The 12,948-nt window shown below is 39.8% G+C and overlaps 1 protein-coding gene across 4 annotated transcripts in view; it reads right to left on the reverse strand.

Annotated features, from left to right (window-relative positions):
* Positions 1 to 5,121: 5,121 nt before the first annotated feature.
* PTPN5 (protein tyrosine phosphatase, non-receptor type 5) overlaps positions 5,122 to 12,948 on the reverse strand; it is an 82,639-nt gene continuing 74,812 nt past the window's right edge. For all 4 annotated transcript variants that reach the window (XM_027651286.1, XM_027651284.1, XM_027651287.1 and 1 more), the window contains exons 13-14: positions 10,987 to 11,100; positions 5,122 to 7,225 (exon numbers count right to left, since the gene is read on the reverse strand). In XM_027651286.1, coding sequence (XP_027507087.1) covers positions 7,132 to 7,225; positions 10,987 to 11,100 — 208 coding nt within the window. In that variant the 3' untranslated portion in view covers positions 5,122 to 7,131. The remainder of the gene's footprint in view (positions 7,226 to 10,986; positions 11,101 to 12,948) is intronic.

Genomic DNA, 12,948 nt, shown 5'->3' on the forward strand with positions numbered 1-12,948 from the left:
TTCCACCCTGCCTGCCCACAGCCAGAGGACACAAAGTATTACAACATTCTTGAGAATATCTGTTTATGTATATAATACATTCTTGAGAATATCTGTTTTACCTGTTTATCCCAGCTGCTAAGTTCCTGATCATTCGTCCTCAGGGAAAGGAGCTTTCAAGACCCTTCTTGTGTCCCTCAGCTCACATGAAGTCCCGTAGATTGTCACATTCCTAGGAAGATTCCCAGATCCCTTTACACTGGACAAATATGGCTTTGTGTAGTGTAAAATTTAAATACATACTGGCCTCTTGTGGGCTATGTTGTTACATCCTTTACAATGGCCTCAGCAGTTTGCCATTTTTGGAATAACAAAACAATAAAACTTCAAGCATGAGGTTAATAGGAATAAACCTTCTGTAGGTCAAAAGGATACCTTTTTATTTAAAAATAAACATTACCTTCTAGATTTTCTTGTGATTAATTTTGACACCATTTCTAAACTTTGTTCAAAAGCAGACTATTTAACAATTTACCAGTCTTGTTTTTCATATTAAAAACAAAACATGTGGGTCCAGGTTTCAAACAGTTAAACATCCAAGAAATCCTGCTGTGGTGTTCAAGTCATTCCCCAATGCTCCTTTCACACCTCCAGGCTTTAGTTTTTTTTATTTTATAGCTGCACATGCAGCAATTTTTATCATTTCCAAGTCCAGCCAGTTCATCCAGTTACTGAAGCAGAGATTAGGTGTTTTAGAAAATCAGTTCATAACTTTAGATTACAGAGGTAATTTTTCAATCAGTTCCCTTCCATTCCTTAATAAGTCAGTTTCTGTTACCTTTCTTCCTATGGAGAAGGACTTCATTCCCAATGTGCAAGGTACTTTCTCCAGGATGGAATGAATTACAGATCTCAGCCTGTGTATTTAGATCTCTTTCACTTTACTAGTGTTAATCACAGCAGTGCTGACATAGTGCAGGTACAGGAGATTGTTTTTCATGTACACAAGCCTATCCATTCTGAAGGACACAAACCACATATCTTGTTTGCCACAAAGGCTCAAAAATATAGTGGCAATTAACTGCTTAACTGCTCACATTTGATTTCTTTTTGGAGCAGAATACTGTTATCTATTCCATATTTATGTTAAATTCATTTGAAAAGGGAGTCTAGTGCAGTAGGCACTTGGGTTATGCTTTGCAAAACACAGGAACTTATAAACCCAAGGAACATAAAAATCTAGCCAAATTCCATAGGCTGATGGGAATGATTACAGGGGTAAATTCTAGAAAAAGCAATGGCCACCCAACCCTTCCACCCCCTCCAGGAACATATCACCTTTTTTGGATGATTTTAAGGGGATTTCTGCTAGTCTACAAAAGAAAGAGGTAGGTGAAAAGTTTCACAAAAAAACAAGGAAAAACATCCAGAGTTTGAAACATTGTCAACTTTTCCAGTGAGCAAAAAATACCACATACAGACAGCCAAAATAAACACATGCTGTAGTTCACAGGCTAAAGAAGGAATCCAGCAAGACAGACACTCTGCTCCCTTGCCTAGAAGCTCATGTTCTTATTAACACAGACCAAATCAGAAGTCTGTGGAAATGGGATTTGTCATGTTGTAAAGTGGATAAAGTATTATTAATTGCTTGTCTAATAAATGTATCAAGAAACCAACCTGCATTTACCTCTTCAGTATTCTAATTCAGCCAAAAGAGCCCGACTTAGAAATAGAGAAACCAAGTATCTGGGCTGAAAGTCGTATTTTCCCCAACAAAAACAAAACACTGCCAACCCAATTCAGTTCCTCCCACCTATTCAAACTGACTCAAAAACCAGGCACTGCCCTTCTACGTTCACTTCACAGGGCTCGTGAATCCTCCTTCATGCATCTGTTCTTACATCAGCTACCGTGGCACGTTGAGCAGGCGTCTGCTTATGCACACACACCACTGTGGGGAAAAACCAATGCACATGAATGAGAAGATCTTTCAGTTTTGGCCACACTGCCACACACAGGCCTCCAAAAGGGGAGGAGCGATTCTGAATGATCTCTTCATTACCTTTGCATCACTTGAGTGTTTGCTTTCTGTATTCCTCACAACAGCCTAAAGACCAAGAAGACAAGATTGGATGTAGTGAAATTAATTGTATCTGGTTTTCCTTCTTTTGAGATAGAAGGAGTCAAAACTAATTTACAGGAGGAGGTTTCTGTTGTGTTTTATTAGTTTTGACTTTATTCCTGACCGTCTTCTTTGTGTCCACTTCAGAGGCAAACAAACTAAACATGCAAAGGAGAAAGAGCAAAAGGATCTATGCAGGATTTTTCCCCTCTGGTCCCTGGAGAGAAGTATTGCCTTTGCCTTTCCAAAGGAAAGCAGACACCTTGCAGCTGCTATTGGGACTAGGGCAGTTCAGGTCAAACATAATAAGAAAACTTTGACTCAGTCAAATGCTACTGTTTCTAAAAGAAGAAACTCCTTTAGTAAGGTGCACATAGCTGCAGACTTCTGTCCCCAGAATTCTGGGACGACAAAGTAGGCAGAACAAGCTGAGCCCTCTGAAGACAGTCTAGCAAGACAGGCGACAGGCTCTCTCTAAGGGAAGAGACGATTTCTGGAAAACACAGGCTATCAATATATTGGATTAAAACTAGTGCAATACAGTAGCACATTTAATTCTATTTTAAGCTTAAGCAGCAACAGGCAGATAACAGATAAAACAGCAATAGGGAACACTGAAGTTGAGTAGCATGGTCCAGCAGAGAGAAATGGTCAGGAATTGCAATACCTGAATCCTTTGCCAGACTGTTTAAGCTTTATCTTCTCAAATGCTCTGAGCCATATTGCCAGCCCTGGTGCCAACACGGCTTTTAATTCTGAGTAAGTAATTCAGTCTTTCTCTTCATTCAGCTTCGCTATCAACTGAGTAAACCTGACACTGCTGCCCTGCTGGGAACTATATGGTACACAAGCTTGGGCAGATCTGATTGTAACCCCTTCTGTGACTTTCACACCAGGCCAAGAGAATGTAGCATCTGCTGTGTTCAGGTGCTGGAACCTGATCTGTGTCAGTGCTCAAAGGAGAGTGGACTTTTCTCTTTCCCTCCATGTAAGGAATTAACCTCTTTGAATATGTGAAATTCACTTTGAGACACTTGAAAATAACATTTGTGTTGCCTAGAGCATGTGACTGCCTGTACCTTATGCACAAAGCTGCAAATGCTGCTTTCATTCACATATTTCTTCTGTGCTTTTGAATGGAGCATTTTTTTTCCTTGCAGGACTCCTGAGCTGCCCTACATTATCCTAAGTTGATAATCACTCTTGCAGACACAGCAAATGTACATCTACAGACTTGGTAGAAGAAACAAGGTTATTCCCCATATATCTCAGAAAAAGTGCTTTGCTTTTTCTCCATAGCAAATCTATAAAACATACTTCATGTCAAAAATAGAGTGACATGGTTATGATTAACAAACTGTAGATTTATCATATCCCTTTGTTTAAACTGGCTTCCAGGGAAAGAGCACATGAAAACGTAATAGTTCAGGTCCACTTCTAAAACCTGCCAACTCACAACCAACAGACATACACTTTCTAAGGCCACCTATGCGCAAGCTGCATGATTTTTCCACTGAAGAGACAGCAGGGAAGTGACAAGAAGCAAGGTCTTGTTTAGTGATGTCTTCATTCTCAAGCTCATTTTGCAACTGCAAATTCACAGGTTAAGATTTTTCAAAGTAGATTAATTAGAGAGGAAAAGTCCAGAATAAACAGATACTTTTGAAAATCTTGCAAGGAATGCAGTTCTCTACTCTATATGACTGCTGGGTAGTTGACATTTCAGAAAAACTTGACCAAGTCATCTTTATCTTGATCCGTCAGGGAGTGAAATGTACTTTATCTGGGGACAGGTCTTATGCTCAAGTGCGTCTAAGTTTTTGTTTTTACATAACTCTGATATCTGCTGATCTCAGACTACCCACAAAAGGATGGAATGTGCCATTAGTCTGTTACCATGACAGAAGTATAAACAAGATAATAAAACTGCTTAAGTGTGATGACCAATGACCAAATGAACAGCGAAAAAGCAGGGCATTGAGCTGGGGTCTGCCCTGTTCACAAAGTGTGAAAAAGCTTATGAAACAGAAGAGATCACAGCTGGTTCTAAATAAAACCATCTCATGTTTGTTATATGCTTACCCACCTGCAGAGAGGAATTCAGTTCTCTGGGAAACAACTGTGTTGTAGGTATTAGTGCTGTAGTCTTCAGTTCACAGAGGCCTGGACAGTGAGCTGGAGAGGGTGGATGATGTATGCTTGGAATTTTCATTTAACAGAGAAAGAGTGCCCAATGAAAAGACAAGTCTAGCAAGACGCGTAGCTTAGCTTAGTTCCTATTGTCAGCTCGGTTTCAAACACACTGATTACAGAAGCAGCAGCCCCACTCATCTCAAGTGCTTGTGCACGGCCAGAGCTCCTTTCTGCTAATCTTAAGCGCTTCTTAAGACTACCTCTGCTGTCAGAAGATATCAGAACAGCTGATAAAAGGTCCTTCAGACCTCAAATTCTATTTAAAAAACAGTAAAGAAAAAAAGAGACAGAAATACGTTAATTATAATAAGGTCGAAGAGCAAATAGGAGGATTAGCTCCAAATCTGTTAGACAAAATAACGTTTCAAGAGGCATTTGAATATTTTGATCCTGGCAAGTGGTATGCTCTTGCCTGGTATGAGATGGCAGCAGTGCAACCCTCCTAACCAGACTGTGCAACTAGGCTGACATGTGCTTTGTAGCAGTGAATTGATGAAAAACAGTTAATTTATCAATTAACACTCTCTCAGGGCATTCCACACATGTAGAATGGGAGTGAACATCAGGCTGGATTTCCTTCAGTATAAATTTTTCACTTCTACTCAAGTCAGTGAAGCACTGCCAACTAACACCTGCTGAGGATCTGTGCAAGGACCTCAAGGTCAGTATCTTAGAGCCCTTCATACCTCATTTGCCATAAAGTTATTCTCCTCTAGAAAGTCTCCTTGTGCAGGAGGCAACTTACACATTGAACTTAGTTCCTGTATGCACACTCCTATAAATCATCCACAAATATTCTTTAGCAGATGCATGGGAAGCTGATGACAGAGCAAGTAATTTTATTCATTGAGCCAGTTTTGACACTGAAGGGCACTGAACAGCTGAAAATATTTATAAGGAGTTCCACTTACAATGTTATTTAGAACATCAGTGGTGGTTTTGTTATTTCTAAGGAGTGCTTAGATGTAATAGTGTTACCCCTTTGAAGAAATCAGTAGCAGTGGGGAGAATATAGCTATCAAGATTTACATAAAACTAACAGTCATGTTATGCTCAAAAGCTTAAGTTTATTGCTCTATTTAATGACTACCACCAGTATTTTAAAAAAGAATGCCAGTTCTTCCTGCTAGCTTCTCACTGAAGGAAATATTTTAAATACAGCAATAAAATCAAGAGGTTTAAAGATAACACATTTTGCCACACATTCATGCAAACCCTGCAGACAGGATTTTTACAGGTTCATGGATACAGAATAAACACAAAGATGTGTACTGAAATAATGGGAAACTTTCCCCACAGTGAAGAAGTTTTAGGCATAACATTTCGGGCCCTACCCTGCACCTGCTGACGTCAATGGCAAAACATCAGTGGGAGCAGGATCAGCCCTTATTGTTCTGAGAGCTGCTTTACCTTCTCCTGATTAGGAAGTGCAGTAAATTCGCAGAATCTCCTGCACTAATATAAGCAGTGGGTTTTGGTTATTGTTACAATAAAGAGAAGCAAAAATATTTTTAGTAGGTCATTACAGCTTCTATTCATAAAACAGTCACCTTTCATGTCAAGGATCCTGCATACCTCCATTTTTCTCTGCTCTTAATGAAGCACTTAAACACGTGCTTACCTGTAAGCATTAAACACAAAATACGGTCTTCACAGCCTGATTGAGTTCTGAAACAAAAAACCTGGGCAGCAGGCTGTATTACTGAAAAGGAAATACTGCTGCCTGGACTAGTGGTTAGAATGGGCTAATGATTGTCTAAATTTGGTTTGAGGGCAAATTTATCAAAAAGCAGCCAACAAGTTCAGATTGATTTTTTTTTTAAAGGTGCCTATAGAATTTGCATTAATTTTAATAAGCACTGGGCACCTGGTCACCTTCAAAGCTTTGAGAGACGTTTAAATTCATAGATTACAAGTGATTTTATTATTAGATTTTTAATAAATACGAACTCACAAAATTCCTCACCTGATTTTGAATCTCAGATTTCAGGGGAAATTGTATTCAGATTGTGATCTGACAGTGTAAAAATAGAAACTATTTGTAAAAATCAAATCTGTTTGCCAGATGACTGAAATGCCAAAATATTGACAAAGAAAAGGTAAAGTGTGAAGAATTTATGTTCAGATTTATTTCTACTATTTGTCTCATATTCAGCCAGCTGTCAAAGGTACTGGGGTATAGTGCTGGTAAGAATTCAAGGTAAGAATTTGACTCGCATAATTGAAATATTTTTTCCCCTTTAGTACTGATAACACTGGTGGTGGACTGCTTTAGAAAAAATAAACAAGCAAACATGATGTGTGAAACATCATTTCAATGTGAATCTACTTGAATCTTTCAATGCAGAGGCTCAGAAAGTTTACGATATACACAGTATTCGGTAATTTTATATGTAAAAACAATCAGAAAGAGGCAAAAAGTTACTTTCAAGCTTAGTCAACATACGGCACATTTCAGCATGACAATTTGAAAAGTTTCACACTGTATTTGGATATATTAGCAATGATCTTTTAAAAAGTAGCAAACCGAAGACAGTGGAATTTTTTCTGATTTTTTTTCTTGCTTTTGTTACAAATGAAGCTACTATTCTTATTTACAGTATAAATAAGCCTTTTTTGGTGAAGATTATGTCCTGTCACGTAGTTTAAGACAAGGTGTACCTCAGCTCTTAAATGTCAATGCAAACAAGAGCATAAAAGCAATATCAAAGTAAAATAATATATCTTTCCAGCTAAGACAACCAGGTTACCATGTGTCTCTTATCAGATCTGAAATATATCTGAATGCAGTCAAAAGTTCTCTTGGCTTTAGCCTTTAGGAATATAATGGATACTTATTCTTCTGCTGTTCTAGAAAGCTGTTTTCCGTACAAGCTCATGACATGATGGACAAATTGATACTGTTCACAAGTCTGGATCATTCCTCCCCTGAAAAGGAAAGAAAAAAAGGGGAGGGAAATAGCAGTCTTATTACATGCAAGCACACGAGGAAATAGCACAGCTAACGTAAAGCCTGTGCACCAAACCAAAGGTCTATTCCAAAGTTTCCTGAAATGGGTGAGGAGTGCCCCTTGATTGCAACTAGCTTGCAGTCTGACCTGGAGCTCCATTTTAAAAGTCTCTGTTAAGCTAGGAACAGAAGGCAGTGAGAAAAGGAATGGGCTTTATGTTCATTTTCCTTGTCAGAGGCCTTCATCCCATAAGGCAACATCATTGTCATTTACATTCATATTACCTGAGCACCTGCACTCCAATAACCACTTTAAACACCGTGAAAAGCAATCCCCATCCTAAAGCTCTAGAGAGAGAGATGGGAGCAGAGGAAATAAAGAGGGGAAGTAGCTTATCCAAGACTTCGCAGCTGTACTAGGGACTGAATTTGGGACTATAGAGAGCTAGGCCAGGCCAGTCCAGCCCAGACAACTGATACAAATTTCTCATTCTGCAATGAGGATTCTTCCCTCTGTGCCATCCCACATCATGCTTTTGGCAAGTTCACCAGGGAGCTCTAGGGATGGCTAGCAGGATTTTGGAACAGATAATGTAACTTTTCTAAAGTTACTCAGATTTGTAGCTGAGTTGACTGCTGGTGCACACCTTGATAGTAAAAGACTCCCAGCACAGTAATCTATTTTGGTTCAGCTTGTTTTTCAGCTTTTACTGTTCTCTTTAAAGCTGCAAAACTGAAAGGAAATGCAAGTAAGAGCAAAAACAGTTTGATTTTCCATGTATCATTAACCTGTGTGCTTCTGCAAGTAGTGTATTAAGCAACACATGGGCACTAGAGGGGGAGAAAGAAATGAACAAAAATAATCAGGATGAAGTTGTTAATTTTAAGCAGATTTAATAAACATTTAAAATTCTGCGAAGAATACCCCATCAAAGGTGATATGACCTCTTGGTAATGCATTAGAAAACAATTGAAACCCATGGTTCAAACTCACAAAAAGTGTATGCAGAATTGTGCCACCACTGGTGCTGTAGCACAGATCCTGGGGGCACTGTGCCAAAAGGAGGCTGAAATGACCAGTGGGGTTGAGCAACATGGGAACCTGTGGGTGAGCAGAGCCGTGTCAGTCTGAGGAAGTGCCTAAGTGGTGCATTCCCTCAGAAACCTTCACCAGAGGAAATTAATGAAAGTTCCTTCCTCTGAGCCAAATGGACAGCAGACACTCTCCTTGGGAACTGCCCTCTTCTGTGGGGTCCAGCTTCACAATTATGGGTCACGCAGTAACCACAGAAGTAAGGGGGAGCTGAGCGGGCAAGACGACATTCTCCTCCAGCCTCTTGCGCTTATTTTGTTAAGACACTCCTTGAAACAACAATGAGCAGGGAAGGGCAGGGACTCACACTCCAACTCTCATCAATCAGCAAAGGTGAAAAACACCCACTGTGTTTCCAAAAAATATATTTCCTAGCTGAGTATCTCTCCCCCCACCTGCTCTACTTAATACAAGCTCACAGTTGATCTATTTCCGAGTCCCTCTGTGCCGCACAGAGCATTGAAATACATCTACGTCAGTCTGTGACACACGAGGAACGTTAGTCATATCTGACAATTAATTCCCAAGCAATTCCATTAACAGTGGGGTTGCACCCTGAAGTTGTAGCAACACAGGTACTAAGGTGGTCATTGAATTTCAGACCACAGGAAATTATTTTCCTCTTTATCTGATTCCCTGCTATGTGATGGCTTCCTCCCTTCCCACACATATGCATGCCATGACATGTGCTTGCTGTCCAGGCTTTGGCACAGAATAGATGAATTATATTTTCACCCCCTTTTGCCACAGAAACCTTTCAAATCTGAGTTGCTTTGTGGGCAATGACAGCAAATGTCTCTCAGCACTGTGGGAAGGATGCAGGAATGATTACTTCCTCTCCTTAGTCATAATAGGTTATTTTAGGATCAGCTGTTGGCCACTGATACAAAGCCCAGTGCACAGGATTTTTCCAAGGGATCTGTGAGAGAATGAAAGGAAAGAAACACTTGTTCTCTCCCCACCCATGGCAACGTCAAAGGTTGTTCTTAGGGCTAATGTCAACCTCTATACTCCTGTGTGAACCAGTGAGGGGTATTCCTTTACACATCTACTCAGGTCTGCATGCAATCCTCTTTTCCTGTGTACCTGGTGACTCCTTCCCATTCACCCTGTTTTCTCTAGCCAGTAAATGACCAGGTAAGAGGAGGAGACAGAGACAGTCTTCCTTCCTGTAGCTGCTTAGACACTGTCTCATCATCTCATGCTACTTTTGAAGTCACATGGAGTTTTTGTGGGGGTTTAGTGAAAATGAGAGTGGATGGCAGCATGACTTCCAAGAGACTACGAGCCCTATTTTTCAGTCCTTGAAGAAATCATGCTATTCAGTAGGAAGGATGGTGATATGCTTTCTGTCTTGAGTATTTTAGCCCATAACATTTAAATGGCTTTTTTCTATCCCATTCCACTCCTGAGAGGTATGTGACAGCTACAGAGGTCCCTGCAGTCTTTCTTTCCCTCCATGGTGTCCTATAAGTGTGATTTCCCTTCTTCAGCCTCTAAAAATGACTGCCAGTTCTCCTCTGCCTCCCCCTTGTATTTTTAATTGGCTTTCTGTATCACACTCATTTGTAAGCAGGCATCTTCAACCTTAATTTGTATGGCTATTTTCCTGTGTAACATTAGTCACAGACACAAGATATTTCACATCCAGACAGATATTTCACTGGTCTGTGGATGATCAGCATTCACTATTCATATTCTGGTTTTCTTTTTCTCAAGAAGCCTTTCCTTGTCTGGTCTGAAATCCATTGAAATAGCCAAATCTCTAAGCCCCTGCAGGTCCTTGTCTATCAGAGCCTCAGCAGGGCAGCAAGCATTTCATTTTCTCCCTCCCACTGAGCATAATTTCTCCTCTGAAATAAAGTTCAGCGTGGGGTTGAGGTTCTTTTTTTCCCCTCAGAAAAATCTTTGGTATGTTTTTCGTGACATCTCTTCCCCCGACTACATTTATCATTATCATTAGAGAGAGCACTGAGACATGTTTTGATGGCACTTGAAACCAGTGGGAGAGGAAAAATAACATCTCTGGTGCAAAATTCAAGTCTGTTTACTTCATAATCAAACTCAAGGTGGTGTGTTAAGAAATGCTTAACTGGAAACTATTGAATTTGTGGGAAATTTTCACAGCTCCTTTCATATGCCTCCAAACACTTCAGATTGTCTCCGTCTCCAAGCAATGTCTCTCCCAACATGGCTCACAGCTCCCAGTATGTGAGACCAGTTTTATTTACTCCACCTGGGAGGAAAGTCGTGATCCATGGCTCTGAACAGAGCAGCAGAGATCTGTACAGCAGATCTGTACAGCAGATCTTCGAGCCTTTGCTTCTGTATGAATATGGGGCTAACTTCTCAGCTAGTAAAAGGCCATCCCTTGCTGCATGGAGATTTTGATGCAACTATGCAGATTTTGATGCCAGTTGTGAGTCTAGCTCAGTTCTATGGCTGTTCATTAGGTTTACTGTTCATAAAATAGGCAAAGATTACAAGTCAGAACAGTTTAGAACATGAAAACTTCCTTCAAGGACATTCTCTCTTGACCTCCACTTGCCTTTGTTTTTCTCCTCTTCCCATTTGTTTCTCTTTAAATAAAGGGAAATGTTACCATTTTTCTTCTTATTTTTCTGGAAAGGAAACAGGCTTTCTTACCTGTCTAACCGTAACTGGCAGGCTGTTCGCAATATGTCAACTATGCCCTCATTCTTCAGCTGTTTACAGCACACACTGGTTGCAATAAAGCAGCCAGTCCTCCCGATGCCTGCACTGAGGAAGGGAAAAGCAAAGAGAGGTGGTGGAGATGTCAGAATGACTTTGGAACTTCCTTGCTAAACAAGTACCATTAAACCAGTACAAACCCCATTATCCTTTTTGCCTCTCCAACCTTTGCCAGGTGAGCGCTTCCAGACAGAAAGCCCAAACTAGGAAAAGATACTAACTTCAGTGGGATAACACGATTAAGTGTGAGCCACTCATAGCAAAAGGGTGAACATTGAACATACAGTGCTAAAAATGGACTATTAGATACCACTTGACCCAATATGTTGTTGAACCTGCCATTGAACCATTGAAAAAAAGCAGTTAAACTGTATTTCTTAGTTAGATTTGGTTTGACAGCAACCCTTACTTTGAAGGCAAACTTTGCTCTGATATTCTTAATTCTAACAGCTTCTTTGAAAGTTATTTTCATTCACAAGTGCATCAAAAAATGTAACCCTTGGTTAAATTATGAGAGCTAGCAGCAATATAGTAAGTGTGATGCCATTTGCTGATCAGATCTACAATCTAGTAATTATCTGAATTAGAGCAGGATACAACAAATTTGCTAATAAAGAAATATGTTTGTCTTTCCTTTGTATCTGATTCAGTCCTTGGTTAATGACCAGAACTGAATTTATTCTCAAAGGCACAGTGCTGTAGAAGCTGTGAATTCTTCTTATCACCTAATAAACTAGCAGCAAATGCTGGAAGCCCTTCTTATCCATGAAATAATTAAGTGAGCACACTCAGGAATAATTACTTGACACAACAACAAGAAATCCTGCTTTCATTTACATTGTGAGAAAGTCATAATGCAAAACCACTGGCAACAAATGTACAAGAAACAGTGGAATTCATGGTTCACTGCTGCTCACAAGGTCCTTCATCTTCTAGTTGCCCATAACCAAACAGACCACAGCACAGAGCCAGAGCTCCTGACACATAGATTCCAGAGTGTTTTGGAAAGAAAGGGAAAACCACTCATTTTTAGACAAAGCAAACAGCACTGAGAGAGCACTTGTCCCAGGGGAAGCTGCAGGTCTCTCAGTGGTCCAGACAAGGTCATAATCCCTCCGAGACTGCACAAGGGTGGCACATTATCCACATAAAATACTTTATAATTCTTTCACCATGCCTCCTAGTAGTTATTTTCAAATAAAAGTACCCCATTTCTCCCCACATTATTACTTTGTCCTGAGGATGAACCTTACAAGAGGACAAAACAAATATGCATAGAAAGAGTGACATGGTGACCAGCAGCTTCACCTGCAGCAAATACCATAATGCTTCAAGGAGCTCTTATACAGTCACAGGTTTCCAAGGGCAAAGAGGACCTTCTTAAAAAACAGTTCTTATTTTTATCTGAACTCTTCCCAATTTGTTAACATCTGTTTAAAAACATAGGCAGAAAAACTGCACATGTGGTATCATACAAACTTTTTACTAGGGTTTACTCCATATTAGCCTATACATGGATCTTTGATGACACCAAGCTAACCAATCATTCATGTCAACAGGCTCTTTAAAAACATTCTCATTGTATAATATCCATTTACTATGGATTTTGGAGAGCAACCATCTGCTGTTTCCTAGAAAATTTTATGCAAAATGAAGTAAAATTCCTTACAAAAATCTATTTGGTAAAATGTATTTTATTGAAATTATGGAAGATTACCCTGGCAAGATAACTGCACCTCTTATCAGTCTTTCTGCTATTAACCTGAAATAACTGCTTTGACGACTGACTTGTAGTTTCGAAGTAATCACATTTAACCTTTCTAAGCACTGGCAAAACAGGACTTGCTTTTAGACCTCTGGAACTTCTCAAATTTTCCGAGAACTACATTCAACTAC

Source organism: Corapipo altera, unplaced genomic scaffold, assembly GCF_003945725.1.
Source record: "Corapipo altera isolate COAL_440 unplaced genomic scaffold, ASM394572v1 78, whole genome shotgun sequence".
NCBI classification, from domain to species: Eukaryota; Metazoa; Chordata; class Aves; order Passeriformes; family Pipridae; genus Corapipo; species Corapipo altera.